General features: G+C 47.3%; 1 protein-coding gene across 1 annotated transcript in view; it reads right to left on the bottom strand.

The window, feature by feature from the left end:
- Positions 1-9,300: 9,300 nt before the first annotated feature.
- The window catches only part of cfap92 (cilia and flagella associated protein 92 (putative)), a 111,632-nt gene continuing 100,353 nt past the window's right edge, over positions 9,301-20,579 (bottom strand). The window contains exons 19-22 of the mRNA XM_036984381.2: positions 18,310-18,466; positions 15,128-15,354; positions 11,624-11,802; positions 9,301-9,690 (exon numbers count right to left, since the gene is read on the bottom strand). Of these exons, the coding sequence (XP_036840276.2) occupies positions 9,492-9,690; positions 11,624-11,802; positions 15,128-15,354; positions 18,310-18,466 (762 nt within the window). The 3' untranslated portion in view covers positions 9,301-9,491. The remainder of the gene's footprint in view (positions 9,691-11,623; positions 11,803-15,127; positions 15,355-18,309; positions 18,467-20,579) is intronic.

Below are 20,579 nucleotides of genomic sequence, written 5' to 3' on the forward strand. Positions count from 1 at the left end.
TGGGATGGGTAGTAGGGAATGGGGAGTAGGGAATGGGGTAGTATGGGATGGGGTAGTAGGGAATGGGGGAGTGGGGAATGGGGTAGTATGGGATGGGGGAGTAGGGAATGGGGGAGTGGGGAATGGGGTAGTATGGGATGGGGGAGTGGGAATTGGGAAGTAGGGGATGGGGGAGTAGGGGATGGGGTAGTAGGGGATGGCGTAGTAGGGAATGGGGGAGTATGGGATGGGTTAGTAGGGGATGGGGGAGTAGGGAATGGGGTGGGATGGGTAGTAGGGAATGGGGAGTAGGGAATGGGGTAGTATGGGATGGGGGAGTAGGGAATGAGGGAGTGGGGAATGGGGTAGTATGGGATGGGGGAGTGGGGAATGGGGAAGTAGGGGATGGGGGATTATGGAATGGGGTACTAGGGAATGGGGTAGTAGGGAATGGGGGAGGATGGGATGGGTTAGTAGGGAATGGGGTAGTATGGGATGGGGGAGTAGGGAATGGGGGAGGATGGGATGGGTTAGTAGGGAATGGGGTAGTATGGGATGGGGGAGTAGGGAATGGGGAGTGGGGAATGGGGTAGTATGGGATGCGGGAGTAGGGAACGGGGGAGTGGGGAATGGGGTAGTATGGGATGGGGGAATGGGGAAGTAAGGGATGGGGGAGTAGGGAATGGGGAAGTAGGGAATGGGGTAGTAGGGGATGGGGAGTAGGGAATGGGGTAGTAGGGGATGGGGCAGTAGGGGATGGGGTAGTAGGGGATGGGGGAGTATGGGATGGGTTAGTAGGGAATGGGGTAGTATGGGATTGGGTGAGTAGGGAATGGGGAGTAGGGGATGGGGGAGTAGGGAATGGGGGAGTAGGGAATGGGGGTGTAGGGAATGGGGTAGTAGGGAATAGGGTAGTAGGGAATGGGGTAGTATGGGGGGGGGTAGTATGGGATGGGGGAGAAGGGGATGGTGGAGTAGGGGATGGGGGAGTAGGGAATGGGGGAGTAGGGAATGGGGGAGTAGGGAATGGGGGAGTAGGGGATGGGGTAGTAGGGAATGGGGTAGTTTGGGATGGGGTAGTATGGGATGGGGGAGTAGGGAATGGGGTAGTATGGGATGGGGTAATAGGGAATGGGGGAGTAGGGGATGGGGGAGTAGGGGATGGGGAGTAGGGAATGGGGGAGTAGGGAATGGGGTAATAGGGAATAGGGTAATAGGGAATAGGATAGTAGGGAATGGGGTAGTATGGGATGGGGGAGTAGGGGATGGGGAGTAGGGAATGGGGTAGTATGGGATGGGGGAGTAGGGGATGGGGGAGTAGGGGAAGGTGGAGTAGGTGATGGGGGAGTAGGGAATGAGGGAGTAGGGAATGGGGGAGTAGGGGATGGGGTAGTAGGGAATGGGGGAGTAGGGAATTGGATAGTAGGGAATGCGGTAGTAGGGAATGGGGTGGGATGGTAGTAGGGAATGGGGTAGTAGGGGATGGGGGAGTAGGGAATGGGATAGTAGGGGATGGGTTAGTAGGGGATGGGGTAGTAGGGAATGGGATAGTAGGGGATGGGTTAGTAGGGGATGGGGTAGTAGGGAATGGGTTAGTAGGGGATGGGGGAGTAGGGAATGGGTGGATGGGTAGTAGGGAATGGGGAGTAGGGAATGGGGTAGTATGGGATGGGGTAGTAGGGAATGGGGGAGTGGGGAATGGGGTAGTATGGGATGGGGGAGTAGGGAATGGGGGAGTGGGGAATGGGTAGTATGGGATGGGGGAGTGGGAATGGGGAAGTAGGGGATGGGGGAGTAGGGGATGGGGTAGTAGGGGATGGCGTAGTAGGGAATGGGGGAGTATGGTAAGGGTTAGTAGGGGATGGGGGAGTAGGGAATGGGGTGGGATGGGTAGTAGGGAATGGGGAGTAGGGAATGGGTAGTATGGGATGGGGGAGTAGGGAATGAGGAGTGGGGAATGGGGTAGTATGGGATGGGGGAGTGGGGAATGGGGAAGTAGGGGATGGGGGAGTATGGAATGGGGTACTAGGGAATGGGGTAGTAGGGAATGGGGGAGGATGGGATGGGTTAGTAGGGAATGGGGTAGTATGGGATGGGGGAGTAGGGAATGGGGAGTGGGGAATGGGGTAGTATGGGATGCGGGAGTAGGGAACGGGGGAGTGGGGAATGGGGTAGTATGGGATGGGGGAATGGGGAAGTAAGGGATGGGGGAGTAGGGAATGGGGAAGTAGGGAATGGGGTAGTAGGGGATGGGGAGTAGGGAATGGGGTAGTAGGGGATGGGGCAGTAGGGGATGGGGTAGTAGGGGATGGGGGAGTATGGGATGGGTTAGTAGGGAATGGGGTAGTATGGGATTGGGGGAGTAGGGAATGGGGAGTAGGGGATGGGGAGTAGGGAATGGGGGAGTAGGGAATGGGGGAGTAGGGAATGGGGTAGTAGGGAATAGGGTAGTAGGGAATGGGGTAGTATGGGGGGGGTAGTATGGGATGGGGGAGAAGGGGATGGGGGAGTAGGGAATGGGGTAGTATGGGATGGTGGAGTAGGGGATGGGGGAGTACGGAATGAGGGAGTAGGGAATGGGGGAGTAGGGGATGGGGTAGTAGGGAATGGGGGAGTAGGGAATTGGATAGTAGGGAATGGGGTGAGATGGGTAGTGGGGAATGGGGTAGTAGGGATGGGGGAGTAGGGAATGGGGTAGTAGGAATGGGGTAGTAGGGAATGGGGTAGTAGGGGATGGGGTAGTAGGGAATGGGGGAGTAGGGAATTGGATAGTAGGGAATGGGGTGAGATGGGTAGTGGGGAATGGGGTAGTAGGGGATGGGGGAGGAGGGAATGGGGTAGTAGGGAATGGGGTAGTAGGGAATGGGGTAGTAGGGGATGGGGGAGTAGGGAATGGGGTGGGATGGGTAGTAGGGAATGGGGGAGTATGGGATGGGTTAGTAGGGAATGGGGTAGTATGGGATGGGGGAATAGGGAATGGGGAGTGGGGAATGGGGTAGAATGGGATGGGGGAGTAGGGAATGGGGGAGTGGGGAATGGGGTAGTATGGGATGGGGGAATGGGGAAGTAGGGGATGGGGGAGTGGGGAATGGGGTAGTATGGGATGGGGGAATGGGGAAGTAGGGGATGGGGGAGTAGGGAATGGGTAAGTAGGGAATGGGGTAGTAGGGGATGGGGAGTAGGGAATGGGGTAGTAGGGGATGGGGTAGTAGGGGATGGGGTAGTAGGGAATGGGGGAGTATGGGATGGGTTAGTAGGGAATGGGGTAGTTTGGGATGGGGTAGTTTGGGATGTGGGAGTAGGGAATGGGGGAGTAGTGAATGGGGTAGTATGGGATGGGGGAGTAGGAAATAGGGGAGTAGGGGATGGGGGAGTAGGGAATGAGGTAGTAGGGGATGGGGGAGTAGGGGATGGGGGAGTAGGGCATGGGGTAGTTTGGGATGGGGTAGTTTGGGATGGGGTAGTAGGGAATAGGGAAGTAGGGAATGGGGTAGTATGGGATGGGGGAGTAGGGAATAGGGGAGTAGGGAATGGGGTAGTATGGGATGGGGTAATAGGGAATGGGGGAGTAGGGGATGGGGGAGTAGGGAATGGGGTAGTAGGGGATGGGGGAGTAGGGGATGGGGGAGTAGGGCATGGGGTAGTTTGGGATGTGGTAGTTTGGGATGGGGTAGTATGGGATGGGGGAGTAGGGAATGGGGTAGTATGGAATGGGGTAGTAGGGAATAGGGTAGTATGGGATGGGGGAGTAGGGCATGGGGTAGTTTGGGATGGGGTAGTTTGGGATGGGGTAGTAGGGAATAGGGGAGTAGGGAATGGGGTAGTATGGGATGGGGGAGTCGGGAATAGGGGAGTAGGGAATGGGGTAGTATGGGATGGGGTAATAGGGAATGGGGGAGTAGGGGATGGGGGAGTAGGGAATGGGGTAGTAGGGAATGGGGTAGTAGGGAATAGGGTAGTAGGGAATGGGGTAGTATGGGATGGGGGAGTAGGGGATCGGGGAGTAGGGAATGGGGTAGTATGGGATGGGGGAGTAGGGGATGGTGGAGTAGGGGATGGGGGAGTAGGGAATGGGGGAGTAGGGAATGGGGGATTAGGGGATGGGGTAGTAGGGAATGGGGAAGTAGGGAATTGGATAGTAGGGAATGGGGTAGTAGGGAATGGGGTGGGATGGGTAGAAGGGAATGGGGTAGTAGGGGATGGGGTAGTAGGGAATGGGGTAGTAGGGGATGGGGGAGTAGGGAATGGGGTGGGATGGGTAGTAGGGAATGGGGGAGTATGGGATGGGTTAGTAGGGAATGGGGAGTATGGGATGGGGGAGTAGGGAATTGGGAGTGGGGAATGGGGTAGTATGGGATGGGGGAGTAGGGAATGGGGGAGTGGGGAATGGGGTAGTAGGGGATGGGAGAGTGGGGAATGGGGTAGTAGGGAATGGGGGAGTGGGGAATGGGGTAGTATGGGATGGGGGAATGGGGAAGTAGGGGATGGGGGAGTAGGGAATGGGGAAGTAGGGAATGGGGTAGTAGGGGATGGGGAGTAGGGAATGGGGGAGTATGGGATGGGTTAGTAGGGAATGGGGTAGTTTGGGATGGGGTAGTTTGGGATGTGGGAGTAGGGAATGGGGGAGTAGGGAATGGGGTAGTATGGGATGGGGAGTAGGAAATAGGGGAGTAGGGGATGGGGGAGTAGGGAATGAGATAGTAGGGGATGGGGTAGTAGGGGATGGGGGAGTAGGGAATAGGGTAGTATGGGATGGGGGAGTAGGGCATGGGGTAGTTTGGGATGGGGTAGTTTGGGATGGGGTAGTATGGGATGGGGGAGTAGGGAATGGGGTAGTATGGAATGGGGTAGTAGGGAATGGGGTAGTATGGAATGGGGTAGTATGGGATGGGGTAATAGGGAATGGGGGAGTAGGGGATGGGGGAGTAGGGAATGGGGTAGTAGGGAATGGGGTAGTAGGGAATAGGGTAGTAGGGAATGGGGTAGTATGGGATGGGGGAGTAGGGGATCGGGGAGTAGGGAATGGGGTAGTATGGGATGGGGGAGTAGGGGATGGTGGAGTAGGGGATGGGGGAGTAGGGAATGGGGGAGTAGGGAATGGGGGATTAGGGGATGGGGGAGTAGGGGATGGTGGAGTAGGGGATGGTGGAGTAGGGGATGGGGGAGTAGGGGATGGGGTAGTAGGGAATTGGGGAGTAGGGAATTGGGTAGTAGGGAATTGGGGAGTAGGGAATTGGATAGTAGGGAATGGGGTAGTAAGGAATGGGGTGGGATGGGTAGTAGGGAATGGGGGAGTAGGGAATGGGGGAGTAGGGAATGGGGGAGTAGGGGATGGGGGAGTAGGGAATGGGGTAGTAGGGGATGGGGGAGTAGGGAATGGGGGAGTGGGGAATGGGGTAGTAGGGAATGGGGTAGTAGGGGATGGGGTGGGATGGGTAGTAGGGAATGTGGGAGTAGGGAATGGGGTAGTATGGGATGGGGTAGTAGGGGATGGGGGAGTATGGGATGGGGTAGTAAGGGATGGGGGAGTAGGGGATGGGGTAGTAGAGGATGGGGTAGTAGGGAATGGGGTAGTAGGGAATGGGGGAGTGGGGAATGGGGTAGTAGGGAATGGGTGAGTATGGTATGGGTTAGTAGGGAATGGGGTAGTAGGGAATGGGGTAGTAGGGGATGGGGTAGTAGGGGATGGGGTAGTAGGGAATGGGTGAGTATGGTATGGGTTAGTAGGGAATGGGGTAGTAGGGAATGGGGTAGTAGGGGATGGGGTAGTAGGGGATGGGGTAGTAGGGAATGGGGGAGTATGGGATGGGTTAGTAGGGAATGGGGTAGTAGGGAATGGGGTAGTAGGGGATGGGGTAGTAGGGGATGGGGTAGTAGGGAATGGGGGAGTATGGGATGGGGTAGTAGGGGATGGGGTAGTAGGGGATGGGGTAGTAGGGGATGGGGTAGTAGGGAATGGGGTAGTATGGGATGGGTTAGTAGGGAATGGGGTAGTACGAAACTTTTACTTTCTTTGCTTATATTATTCATATCGCAGAGCCATTTCCAATGTTAGTTATAGCCTAATGTTAGCTAGCTAACATTGAACCTAGTTGGTTAGTTTTAGCTACCAGTAGATTCATGCAAGGTATGAGTTGTGATTATGGTTCATTGTTTAGCTAGCTACATGTCTAAAGAAAATACTTCACTATGTAATGCAGTGTAGTAACATTATGAGTTGGGATTATGGTTCATTGTTTAGCTAGCTAGCTACATGTCTAAAGAAAAGACTCCACTATGTAATGCAGTGTAGTAACGTTATGAGTTGGTATTATGGTTCATTGTTTAGCTAGCTACATGTCTAAACAGAAGTCTTCACTATGCCAGTAACCATTTCACTGTACAGTTTACACCTTCTGTATCCTCTGCATGATTTGATAGTGTTTGTTTACCAGAGACGGGAATGTGAAGAGCAACATGTATCAAAGTCAAATTAGGATATAAAATTACGATTCTCTGGTAGAATGCTCTGATTTTCACACTCACAACTATAAGCTATTTTCTGCAATTAGCTCGCCATTTACTTGTAAATAATGATCTTGTTGTGAGTTTATTTCGTGTAATAATGAATCCAGATTAGCTAAAGTGAAGTTGTTGTCAGCTATATGAAATGGTCATTATTTGAACTGGCTAGCCAGCTAGCTAACAAGCTAAAAACGAACCAAAACATTGTTCAGAAAGTTGCTTTTAGTTGCCTGGTTTGCTAGATTGACATTTACTAAATTCGTTTTTTTTTTTTCATTTTTTAAACTGATGGGTTTATTGGTGTTAATAAAATACACCAATTATGCTATTTTGGACCACCATGCATCCTGTTGTTTTTGTGTTTCTACTTTTTCATAGCGACAACTGTCTACAGACACGTTGATAGGGGTAGTGTAGTAAAGCAGCCTTTAGTATTAACATTTTAGTTTTTTTTGTGAACTCTGTTTAGCACATGGCCTCACATGTGAATCCTTAAAGAGATGAGTGGGGCTAAGGCTTAAGAGGGTGTGAACAATGCTGAATGGGTGTAGACAAAGGAAAGACGATATGAAAATGTATGCACTCACTACTGTAAGTAACTCTGGATAAGAGCTTCTGCTAAATGACTAACATGTAAAGAACAGCTCTCCAAAACATTCAAGGGACATTTTCTCAAAAGTGAGGTTACAAGTTTATCAACTTTCAAAGCAGAATGACTTTGCCATAGTGCACCAACTGTAGTGTAAGATATACAATTATCTTATCTCTGTGTCTTTACTTTTATAGGTGAACAGATGATCTCTGCATGTGTGGTTCCCACCGTGAAGCATGGAGGTGCTTTGCTGGTGACACTGTATGTGATTTATTTAGAATTCAAGGCACAACCAGCATGTCTATCACAGCATTCTGCAGAGATACACCATCCCATCTGGTTTGCTCTTAGTGGAACTATCATTTGTTTTTCAACAGGGCAATGACCCAACACACCTCCAGGCTGTGTAAGGGCGATTTGACCAAGAAGGAGAGTGATGGAGTGCTGCATCAGATGATCTGGCCTCCACAATCACCTGACCTCAACCCAGTTGAGATGGTTTGGGATGAGTTGGACTGCAGAGTGAATCCCAGACAGTGTCACCAGCAAAGCACCCCCACACCATCACACCTCCTCTTCCATGCTTCACGGTGGGAATCACTCATGCGGAGATCACCTGTTCACCTACTCTGCGTCTCAAAAGACACAGCGGTTAGAACCAAAAATCTCAAATTTGGACTCATCAGACCAGAGTGAAGGAAATGCAGCCAACTAGTGCTCAGCATATGTGAGAACTCCTTCAAGACTGTTGGAAAAGCATTCCTCATGAAGCTGGTTGAGAGAATTCCAAGAGTGCGCAAAGCTGTCATCAAGGAAAAGGGTGGCTACTTTGAAGAATTTGAAATATATTTTTAATTCTTTGGTTACTACACTTTTTTGGTTACTACATGATTCTGTCTTCACTATTATTCGACAATGTAGAAAATAGTAAAAATAAAGAAAAGCCCTTGAATGAGTAGGTGTGTCCAAACTTTTGACTGGTACTTTATGTCACATTGGCTGTCTTTTCCAGACGTTCCACTTTGGTTAAATAGGTATCCACGTTAGCAGTGAGCACTTCCAATTACCAGTTTTAATTGTAAATCGAAGGCATAGGTAATCCCTGACAAATATTCTCTCTTATAGTAGTTTTCAACTCTTTCTGTTGGTGTTGAGAGCCGCCATGTTCCCGCTGTTGAATTGTGGACAGAGAAATTCTAGCTGCTGGAGCGTAATAGACCTGCTAGTTATTTATTGTCCCACATCTTAATATGATGTTTAGTATTGACAGGTTGCAAAAGAAAGCCATGAAAAGGCCACTCGCTTCAATGCATGCCACCGGAACCTTTCCTCAATATTTATTTCTTCCATTTTTTTATATCTCTAATATATTCTGTACCGTGACAAACTAAGTGAAAGGGTGTGTTCTACGGGTGTCTTCTGTTGTTGTACAGGTGTTTTCTGTTGTTCTACGGGTGTGTTCTGTTGTTCTACGGAAGTGTTCTGTTGTTCTACGGGTGTGTTCTGTTGTTCTACGGGTGTGTTCTGTTGTTCTAAAGAAGTGTTCTGTTGTTCTACGGGTGTGTTCTGTTGTTATACGGCTGTGTTGTGTTCTATTGTTCTAGGTGCTGCTGCCTAACACGTTCTGCACCAACGCATTCTTCAAGAACAACTACTGGATGACTCAGCTGCAGAAGAGTGGGTAGAACAGAAAACATGGGAGGCTAATTGTTTACAGCCAGTAGAGTTTTACAGCTCATCAATACAGCAGAGTTGCATGTGTTGCAGAAATCCCACCAGTCAGCCACATCAACGCATGCCATATTGCCACATTATACAAGCTATTTTAATTACTGACATTTCATATGCTTTGTGCCAGTTACTCAACATATTCAGAGAGCAGGGGTTTTCTGGGCGTGCCGCCTAAGACCCTTTTTGATCCAGAAAAAACTCTTGTTTTATTAGATGAATGAATGTAGTGGATGTTTGTATGTAATGAAGCTCTATTGGTTCCAGATTCTCTCAAGAAAATCACCAGGGATGTTCATTTAATACTGTATATACCATTTATAATAACACACACAAGTGACTATAATGACCTTACCTGGGTCCCATTGCACCCTGTTTCCCAGATCAAAAGTAGTGCACTACATAGCATATAGGGTGCCATTTGGGATGCTGCTCTTCTTTTAGTACTGATGATTCTACTGACACTACTGAAGAGGTTGTAATGAAATGAACAGTGGTGGTTGGAACATACTCGCCATTTATTATATTAAAGTGTTGATTTTTCACATTTGTCATCCATAGTGCAGTGGTGTGGTTTCAGTCCGAGGTTACATCTCAAATGGCACCCGATTCCCTATACAGTACCAACGTGTGGTCAAAGTAGTGCACTGTATAGGGTGCCATTTGGGACTCACACAAGGGGTTATCCTCAGTTGATGTGCAGGGTGACATCCCTATAGGTCCGAGTCTCTACGATGCTCTGGGCTGGCTGTGATTGGCTGGTTCTAGCAGTTTGTCTGGTGTCATAGGGGGCTGGGTGTTTCTGGAAAACGTGGATACGCCTCTCTTTGTCTGTTAGGGGAGGAGCTGACCTCTTGTACTGGAACGACCTCTGCCTCAGGAACTCCCTTCAGGAAGTGACATCACACTTATGTTTCATGGTCCTTTAAAACAAATCTGTGGCACCTATAGCTCTCAGCTAGGGCCTCTATTTATTTTTTCACTAAATACAACTACAAGACAGTGATATAGATGAGTATCTATACAGTTATTTACTACATTTGTAAAATCTGAGATTCTGTTGTGACTAATGTTAGTGTGTATGGTAATAAAGATTGTGAGGTACATACATGAACTGGTACTTGTAGAGTCAGGAGTAATAGGGTTAGGTAAGGGTTAGAGTCAGGAGTGTTAGGGTTAGAGTCAGGAGTGTTAGGGTTAGGGAGTGTTAGGGTCAGGAGTGTTAGGGTTAGGGGTGTTAGGGTTAGAGTCAGGAGTGTTAGGGTAGAGTCAGGAGTGTTAGGGTAGAGTCAGGAGTGTTAGGGTTAGAGTCAGGAGTATTAGGGTTAGGTAAGGGTTAGAGTCAGGAGTGTTAGGGTTAGAGTCAGGAGTGTTAGGGTTAGAGTCAGGAGTGTTAGGGTTAGGTAAGTCTCATGGTCTAACAATCACCGCTATAGCTCGGCCAGCTTTCACCACAGATATGGAAGTGTTACATATGTGGATGCAGTGGGTTAGGGTTAGGGTTAGAGTCAGGAGTGTTAGGGTTAGAGTCAGAGTCAGGAGTGTTAGGGTTAGGGTTAAGGTTAGGGTTAGAGTCAGGAGTGTTAGGATAAGGTAAGTCTCATGGTCTAACAATCACCGCTATAGCTCGGCCAGCTTTCACCACAGATATGGAAGTGTTACATATGTGGATGCAGGGCATTGAGACGCATCCAATGCAAAAAAACGGATCGTTTTTATTTTGCTAATTCGATTTCTTGGAGGGGGGGTTAAAATATGCATAGCCAACAAAGAGAAATACGTGAAGTGTTAATTGGTTAAGTAAGTGTCGTCATGGTAACTTCCATAAAGTGGTACTTGTTGTAGTGTCAGGAGGGTTAGGGGTTAGGCTAGGGGGGAAGTGTTAGCTTTAGGTAACATACATAAAGTGGTACTTGTTGTAGTGTCAGGAGGGTTAGGGGTTAGGCTAGGGGGGAAGTGTTAGCTTTAGGTAACATACATAAAGTGGTACTTATTGTAGTGTCAGGAGGGTTAGGGGTTAGGCTAGGGGAGAAGTGTTAGCTTTAGGTAACATACATAAAGTGGTACTTGTTGTAGTGTCAGGAGGGTTAGGGGTTAGGCTAAGGGGGAAGTGTTAGCTTTAGGTAACATACATAAAGTGGTACTTGTTGTAGTGTCAGGAGGGTTAGGGGTTAGGCTAGGGGGGAAGTGTTAGCTTTAGGTAACATACATAAAGTGGTACTTGTTGTAGTGTCAGGAGGGTTAGGGGTTAGGCTAAGGGGGAAGTGTTAGCTTTAGGTAACATACATAAAGTGGTACTTGTTGTAGTGCCAGGAGGGTTAGGGGTTAGGCTAGGGGGGAAGTGTTAGCTTTAGGTAACATACATAAAGTGGTACTTGTTTTAATGTCAGGAGGTTTAGGCTAGGGGGGAAGTGTTAGCTTTAGGTAACTTCCATAAAGTGGTACTTGTTGTAGTGTCAGGAGGTTTAGGCTAGGGGGGAAGTGTTAGCTTTAGGTAACTTCCATAAAGTGGTACTTGTTGTAGTGTCAGGAGGTTTAGGCTAGGGGGGAAGTGTTAGCTTTAGGTAACTTCCATAAAGTGGTACTTGTTGTAGTGTCAGGAGGTTTAGGCTAGGGGGGAAGTGTTAGCTTTAGGTAACATACATAAAGTGGTACTTGTTGTAGTGTCAGGAGGGTTAGGGGTTAGGCTAGGGGAGAAGTGTTAGTTTTAGGTAACATACTGTACATAATGTACATAACTACTTGTTGTAGTGTGATGGTTGTCGTGGTAATGTATGTGAAGTGTTGCTTGTTGTAGTGAGGGTGGTCATGGTAACTTACGTAAAGTGGTACTTGTTGTAGTGTGAGGGTTGTCGGGGGATGGTGTTCTTATCCCAGCTCAGACTGTGGTCCGGGAACGGTCCCGGGGCGAAGGACGAGCTCTCCTCTCTCACCACCGCCATACGTCCTGACCTGGAGACCTGCTGGGGTTGTTGCAGTACTGACAGTACCGGCATGGGCTGTGATACAACACACACACATTGTCATACAGTAAGTACACACACACAACCATTACCATACAAACACAAGTGATGGTGGAAGGATTTTTCAATTGGGCAATTTTTTTTTTTACTATGTTTGATCATTTTCTGCTTATAATTTCCGACATTTAGAAGGTTTGTGGATGCTTCTCTTCTGTCATTACTTGATGCTGTTGAATACTAAATAAATCAAATCTAATGTTATTGGTCACATACACATATTTATCAGATGTTATTGCAGGCGTAGCAAAGTGCTTATGTTCCTAGCACCAACAGTAATATCTAACAATTCACAACAATACACATAAATATAAAAGTTAAATTATGGAATTAAGACATTTTTAAATATGACTACGAGCGGAGTGGCATTGACTAAAATACAGTAGAATAGAATACAGCAAATAAACCCAGCAAAAAAAGAAACGGCCCTTTTTCAGGACCCTGTCTTTCAAAGATAATTCATACAAATCCAAATAACTTTACAGATCTTCATTGTAAAGGGTTTAAACACTGTTTTCCATGAACCATAATGAACATGCACCTGTGGAACGGTCATTAAGACAGCTTATAGACGGTAGGCAATTAAGGTCACAGTTAACCTTAGGACACTAAAGAGGCCTTTCTACGGACTCTGAAAAACACCAAAAGAAAGATGCCCAGGAGCCCAGCTCATCTGCGTGAACGTGCCTTAGGCATGCTGCAAGGAGGCATGAGGATTGCAGATGTGGCCAGGGCAGTAAATTGCAATGTCCGTACAGTGAGACGCCTAAGACAGTGCTACAGGGAGACAGGACGGACAGCTGATCGTCCTCGCAGTCGCAGACCACGTGTAACAACACCTGCACAGGTGTTACACCAGGAACGCACAATCCCTCCATCAGTGATTAGACTGTCCGCAATAGCCTGAGAGAGGCTGGACTGGGGGCTTGTAGGCCTGTTGTAAGGCAGGTCCACACCAGACATCACCGACAACAACATCGCCTATGGGCACGAAACCACCATTGCTGGACCAGACAGGACTGGCAAAAAGTGCTATTCATTAACGAGTCGTGGATTTGTCTCACCAGGGATAATGGTCGGATTCGCTAACCCTAACCCTAACTAGTTGAAGGAATGAGCGTTACACCGAGGCCTGTACTCTGGAGCGGGATCGATTTGGAGGTGGAGGGTCCGTCATGGTCTGGAGCGGTGTGTCACAGCATCATCGGACTGAGCTTGTGTCACTGCAAGCAATCTCAACACGGTTCGTTATAGGGAAGACATCCTCCTCCCTCATGTCGTACCCTTCCTGTAGGCTCATCCTGACATGACCCTCCAGCATGACAATGCCACACCAGATAGTGACCCCCCTTTGTTCACGGTCAAATTATTCCATTTCTGTTAGTCACATGTCTGTGGAACTTGTTCAGTTTACAGTTGAAGTCAAAACTTTACAATACACCTTAGCCGAATAAATTTAAACTCCATTTCTGACATTTAATCCTAGTAAAAATCCGTTTTCAGTCAGATAGGATCACCACTGTATTAAAAGAATGTGAAATGTCAGAATAATAGTAGAGAGAATGATTTATTTCAGCTTTTATTTCTTTCATCACATTCCCAGCGGTTCAGAAGTTTACATACACTCAATTAGTATTTGATAGCATTGCCTTTAAATTGTTTAACATGGGGCAAACGTTTTGGGTAGCCTTCCACAAGCTTCCCACAATAAGTTGTGTGAATTTTGTCCCATTCCTCCTGACAGAGCTGGTGTAACTGAGTCAGGGTTGTAAGGCCTCCTTGCTCGCACACGCTTTTTCAGTTCTGCCCACAAATTTTCTATGGGATTGAAATCATGGCTTTGTGATAGCCACTCCAGTACATTGACTTTGTTGTCCTTAAGCCATTTTGACCACAACTTTGAAAGTATGCTTGGGGTCATTGTCCATCTGGAAGACCCATTTGCAAACAAGCTTCCTGACTGATGTCTTGAGATGTTGCTTCAATATATCCACATAATTTCCCTACCTCGTGATGCCATCTATTTTGTGAAGTGCACCAGTCCCTCCTGCAGCAGAGCACCCCCACAACATGATGCCGTGCTTCACGGTTGGGATGGTGATCTTTGGCTTGCAAACCTCCCCCTTTTTCCTCCAAACATAATGATGGTCATTATGGCCAAACAGCTCTACTTTTGTTTCATCAGACCAGAGGGCATTTCTCCAAAAAGTATGATCTTTGTCCCCATGTGCAGTTGCAAACCGTAGTCTAGCTTTTTTATGGCGGTTTTGGAGCAGTGGCTTCTTCCTTGCTGAGCGGCCTTTCAGGTTATGTCAATATAGGACTTGTTTTACTGTGGATATAGATACTTTTGTACCTGTTTCCTCCAGCATCTTCACAAGGTCCTTTGCTGTTGTTCTGGGATTAATTTGCACTTTTCGCACCAAAGTATGTTCATCTCTAGGAGACAGAACGCGTCTCCTTCCTGAGCGGTATGACGGCTGCGTGGTCCCATGGTGTTTATACTTGCGTACTATTGTTTGTACAGATGAACGTTGTACCTTCAGGCATTTGGAAATTGCTCCCAAGGATGAACCTGACTTGTGGAGGTCCACAACTTTTTTCTGAGGCCTTTTATTGTTCCCATCACAAGGTGCACCTCTAAGGTGGATGGAGTATCTTGGCAAAGGAGAAATGCTCACTAGCAGAGATGTTAACAAATTTGTGCACAAAATTTTGAACATTTCTGTGATATTTTTTTCTGTTCATGAAACATGAGACCTACACTTTACATGTTGCATTTTAAATTTAGTTCAGTGTAGTTGACATTGGTCAAGTTTTGTCTTTCATTTCTGCTTCTCTAGTGGAGCGATGACGCTTAGGGAGTGGGGAGATTTTTTGTGCAAAATGTCCAAATGACATCAATTGGACCGGTTTTAAGTTTTCAAAAAATCCAACATTCTGGTAGTATATCAGTTCGTCTTGGATGCACATTATGTGATGAAAAATTCTATACTGTCAGCTTTTATTTCACTGAAAGAAATTGCATGTTTAGGCTACACAACAGGTCCCTAAATGTGCCTTCTTACAGTATTCTCTCAAGATGCTGAATCTGAGCTTGAAATGAGGGAGTACGGCCGTGTCTGACACACATCTCTGGCTCAAGGAGCAAGAGAACACACTGTATTTCAGGGGAAGAACATGATGTCATGTTCTGTAATTCCTCCTCAACATTACTTTTGTTCTATTAATGGGGGCAGGAGGGTTTCCTGAAGCAGTGTTCACCTGAACAGGTAAATCTCCTGTACCTACTCCTGTTCCCTACCTTGAGGGTGAGGCCAGGTTTCCTGAGAGAGTATTTCATTGGTCGATCCTTCAGTATATCATGCAGCTTCCCTGGGTCGGCCCCGCCCATGTGGCAGCTGAACTGTGGGACTCGCACGTGGCTGCAGTTTGGCTCGGGAGTGTGTCCTGCGTCAGGCAGCACCTTCCTCAGCCAGCGGTAGTACTGAGACTGGGCTCCCTGCAGCTGCTCCCTCTGCAGACGCTCTCCTGGGGGAGGGAACACAGGTAGGAGCATATTATAATGAATGTTTCACAATGCCGTGCCCTACTGAACGCCGTGCCCTATTGAAAACTGTATCCTTCTGAACACTGTAACCTACTAAAAGCTGGGCCATACTGAACACTGTATCCTACTGAACACTGAATACTACTGAACACTAACCTACTAAAGGGTGTATCCTACTGAATGCTGTATCCTATTGAACAGTGTATTCTACTAAATGTTGTATCCTACTGAACACTGGGCTATACTGTAACCTACTGAACGCCGTATCTTACTGAACACTGACCTACTGAATGCTGTATCCTATTGAACAGTGTATTCTACTAAATGTTGTATCCTACTGAACACTGGGCTATACTGTAACCTACTGAACGCTGTATCCTACTGAACGCTGTGACCTACTAAACTGTGTTCTACTAAATGCTGGGCTTTACTGAACGCTGAATCCTACTAATCGCTGGGCCATAATGAACGCTGTAACCTACTGAACGCTGTATCCTACTGAATAATGTATCCTGCTAACGCTGTGCCATACTGAATGCCGTGCCCTACTGAACACTGTAACCTACTAAAAGCTGGGCCATACTGAACACTGTAACCTACTGAACACGGAATACTACTGAACACTAACCTACTGGACGGTTTATCCTACTGAATGCTGAATCCTACTGAACACTGCAACATACTGAACGCTGTATCCTACTGGACGGTGTATCCTACTGAATGCTGTATCCTACTGAACACTGGGCTATACTGTAACCTACTGAATGCTGTATCCTACTGAACACTGGGCTATACTGTAACCTACTGAACGCTGTATCTTACTGAACACTGACCTACTGAATGCTATGCAATACTGAACGCTGTATCCTACTGAATGCTTTATCCTACTGAACTCTGTACCCTACTGAACACTGTGACCTACTAAACCCTGTGTTCTACTAAAAGCAATATCCTACTGAATGCTGTGTATTACTGAACTCTAACCTACTGAACGCTGTATCCTACTGAACATGGTAACCTACTGATTACTGTATCCTACTAAATGCTGGGCTTTACTGAATGCTGTATCCTACTAAACGCTGGGCCATACTGAAAGCTGTATCCTACTGAATGCTGGGCTTTAGTGAATACTGTATCCTACTAAACGCTGTATCCTACTGAACACTGTATCCTACTGAATGCTGTATCCTACTGAATACTGTATCCTACTAAACGCTGATTCCTACTGAACGCTGAAATCCTACTAAACGCTGTATCCTACTGAACGCTGTATCCTACTGAATGCTGTATCCTACTGAATGCTGTATCCTACTGAATAATGCAACCTACTGAACACTGGGCCATACTGAACGCTGTATCCTACTGAACAATGCAACCTAATGAATGCTGTATCCTACTGAACGCTGTATGTATCCTACTGATCATTGGGCTATACTGAATGCTGTATCCTACTGCACAATGTAACCTACTAAACACTGGGCCATACTGAATGCTGTATTCTACTAAACACTGTATCCTACTGAACACTGGGCCATACTGAACGCAGTGCACTACTTAACACTGTGCCCTACTACTACATGGCCCTGGTAACTATGAAATAACACAGAAGGAATCAAGTAGTAACCAAAAAAGTTCTAAACAAATCAAAATATATTTTAGATTTTAGATTCTTCAAAGTAGCCATCCTTCCTTAGCCTTGATGACAGCTTTGCACACTCTTGGCATTCTCTCAACCAGTTTCACCTGGAATGCTTTTACAACAGTCTTGAAGGAGTTTCCACATAAGCTGAGCACTTGTTGGCTGGTTTTCCTTCACTCTGTGGTCCAAATCATCCCAAATTGGGTTGAGGTTGGGTGATTGTGGAGGCCAGGGGATCTGATGCAGCACTCCATCACTCTCCTTCTTGGTCAAAAAGCCCTTAACACTTTTTTGGTTACTACATGATTACATATGTTATGTCATAGTATTGATGTCGTCACTATTATTCTACAATGTAGAAAATAGTAAAAAACAAAGAAAAACCCTTGAATGGGTAGGTGTGTCCAAACCATAGACTGATACTATACATGGCCCTGGTGTGGAGCGGTCCCTACCTGGTCCCTACTTGTGAAGTGGATGGTGAAAGGTAGGACAGAGCTGAATACGGTTATGGTAAACTACCCTGGTAGGTGTATAGTAACTACAGAGACAGGGTGGGGGTCTGGTACATGGTAGGTGTATAGTAACTGTAGAGACAGGGTGAGGGTCTGGTACATGGTAGGTGTATAGTAACTGTAGAGACATGGTGGGGGTCTGGTACATGGTAGGTGTATAGTAACTGTAGAGACAGGGTGGGGGTCTGGTACATGGTAGGTGTATAGTAACTATAGAGACAGGGTGGGGGTCTTGTACATGGTAGGTGTGTAGTAACTATAGAGAGAGGGTGGGGGTCTGGTACATGGTAGGTATATAGTAACTATAGAAACGGGGTGGGGGTCTGGTACATGGTAGGTGAATAGTAACTATAGAGACGGGGTGGGGGTCTGATACATGGTAGGTGTATAGTAACTATAGAGACGGGGTGGGGGTCTGGTACATGGTAAGTGTATAGTAACTATAGAGACGGGGTGGGAGTCTGGTACATGGTAGGTGTGTAGTAACTACAGAGACGGGGTGGGGGTCTGGTACATGGTAGGTGTACAGTAACTACAGAGACGGGGTGGGGGTCTGGTACATGGTAGGTGTACAGTAACTACAGAGACGGGGTGGGGGTCTGGTACATGGTAGGTGTGTAGTAACTACCGAGACGGGGTGGGGGTCTGGTACATGGTAGATGTACAGTAACTACAGAGACGGGGTGGGGGTCTGGTACATGGTAGGTGTATAGTAACTACAGAGACGGGGTCGGGGTCTGGTACCTGGTAGGTGTATAGTAACAGGGCTGAAGATGTGTTACCTGCCAGGTGTATAGTAACAGGGGGGACAGGACTCAAGACTGGTGGGGGTGTGATGTAGAGCTCCATGTCATTGTAGCGGTGTAGCCAGGGTCGGATGTCTCTCTGAGGCAGTGTGGGTCTCTGGGTGTTGCCATGGAGCACATTCTCTCTCCAAGGCTATGGAGGTAGAGACATTACACATTAAGATGCCACACATAGCTGTTTTAAAAACATCACTAACCATAACCCCAACCCTACAGAGATATACATCACTAACCATAACCCTTTAGAGGTATATATCACTAACCCTATAGAGGTATACATCACCAACCATAACCCTATAGAGGTACAGTGGGGCAAAAAAGTATTTAGTCAGCCACCAATTGTGCAAGTTCTCACACTTAAATAGATGAGAGAGGCCTGTAATTTTCATCATAGGTACACTTCAACTATGAAAGACAAAATGAGAAAAAGAAATCCAGAAAATCACATTGTAGGATTTTTAATGAATTTATTTGCAAATTATGGGGGAAAATAAGTATTTGGTCAATAACAAAAGTTTATCTCAATACTTTGTTTTATACCCTTTGTTGGCAGTGACAGAGGTCAAATGTTTTCTGTAAGTCTTCAAAAGGTTTTCACACACTGTTGCTGGCCTTTTGGCCCATTCCTCCATGCAGATCTCCTCTAGAGCAGTGATGTTTTGGGGCTGTTGCTGGGCAACACGGACTTTCAACTCCCTCCAAAGATTTTCTATGGGGTTGAGATCTGGAGACTGGCTAGGCCACTTCAGGACCTTGAAATGCTTCTTACGAAGCCACTCCTTCGTTGCCCGGGCGGTGTGTTTGGGATCATTGTCATGCTGAAAGACCCAGCCATGTTTCATCTTCAATGCCCTTGCTGATGGAAGGAGGTTTTCACTCAAAATCTCACGATACATGGCCCCATTCATTCTTTCCTTTACACAGATCAGTCGTCCTGGTTCCTTTGCAGAAAAACAGCCTCAAAGCATGATTTTTCCACCCCCATGCTTCACAGTAGGCATGGTGTTCTTTGGATGCAACTCAGCATTCTTTGTCCTCCAAACACTACGAGATTAGTTTTTACCAAAAAAATGATTTTTTGGTTTCATCTGACCATATGACATTCTCCCAATGTTCTTCAACATGATGAGCTTTGAGGGATGGACAACCCTTTCCCACCTGGACAAAAGGAACACTTATGTGAGAATGCTATTCATTGACTACAGCTCAGCGTTCAACACCATAGTACGCTCAAAGCTCATCAATAAGTTAAGGATCCTGGGACTAAACACCTCGCTCTGCAACTGGATCCTGGACTTCCTGACGGGCCGCCCCCAGGTGGTGAGGGTAGATAGCAACACATCTGCCACGCTGATCCTCAACACTGGAGCTCCACAGGGGTGCGTGCTCAGTCCCCTCCTGTATTCCCTGTTCACCCACGACTGCAAGGCCAGAAACGAGTCCAACACCATCATTAAGTTTGCAGATGACACAACAGTGGTAGGCCTGATCACCAACAACGACGAGACAGCCTATAGGGAGGAGGTCAGAGACCTGGCCGGGTGGTGCCAGAATAACAACCTATCCCTCAACATAACCAAGACTGAGGAGATGATTGTGGACTACAGGAAAAGGAGGACCGAGAACACACCCATTCTCATCGACGGGGCTTTAGTGGAGCAGGTTGAGAACTTCAAGTTCCTTGGTGTCCACATCAAGAACAAACTAGAATGGTCCAAACACACCAAGACAGCGCTGAAGAGGGCACGACAAAGCCTATTGCCCCTCAGGAAACTAAAAAGATTTGGCATGGGTCCTGAGAACCTTAAAAGGTTCTACAGCTGTAACATCGAGAGCATCACTGCCTGGTACAGCAATTGCTCGGCCTCTGACCGCAAGGCACTACAGAGGATAGTGTGTACAGCCCAGTACATCACTGGGGCTAAGTTGGCTGCCATCCAGGACCTCTACACCAGGCGGTGTCAGAGGAAGGCCCTAAAAATTGTCAAAGACTCCAGCCACCCCAGTCATAGACTGTTCTCTCTACTACCGCATGGCAAGTGGTACCGGAGTGCCAAGTCTAGGACAAAAAGGCTTCTCAACAGTTTTTACCCCCAAGCCATAAGCCTCCTGAACAGGTAATCAAATGGCTCCCCAGACTATTTGCATTGCGTGCCCCTCCCAACCCCTCTTTTTATGCTGCTGCTACTCTCTGTTTATCATATATGCATAGTCACTTTAACTATACATTCATGTACATACTACCT

The sequence above is a fragment of the Oncorhynchus mykiss genome, chromosome 7 (genome assembly GCF_057628025.1).
Source record: "Oncorhynchus mykiss isolate SJ-2025 chromosome 7, ASM5762802v1, whole genome shotgun sequence".
NCBI classification, from domain to species: domain Eukaryota; kingdom Metazoa; phylum Chordata; class Actinopteri; order Salmoniformes; family Salmonidae; genus Oncorhynchus; species Oncorhynchus mykiss.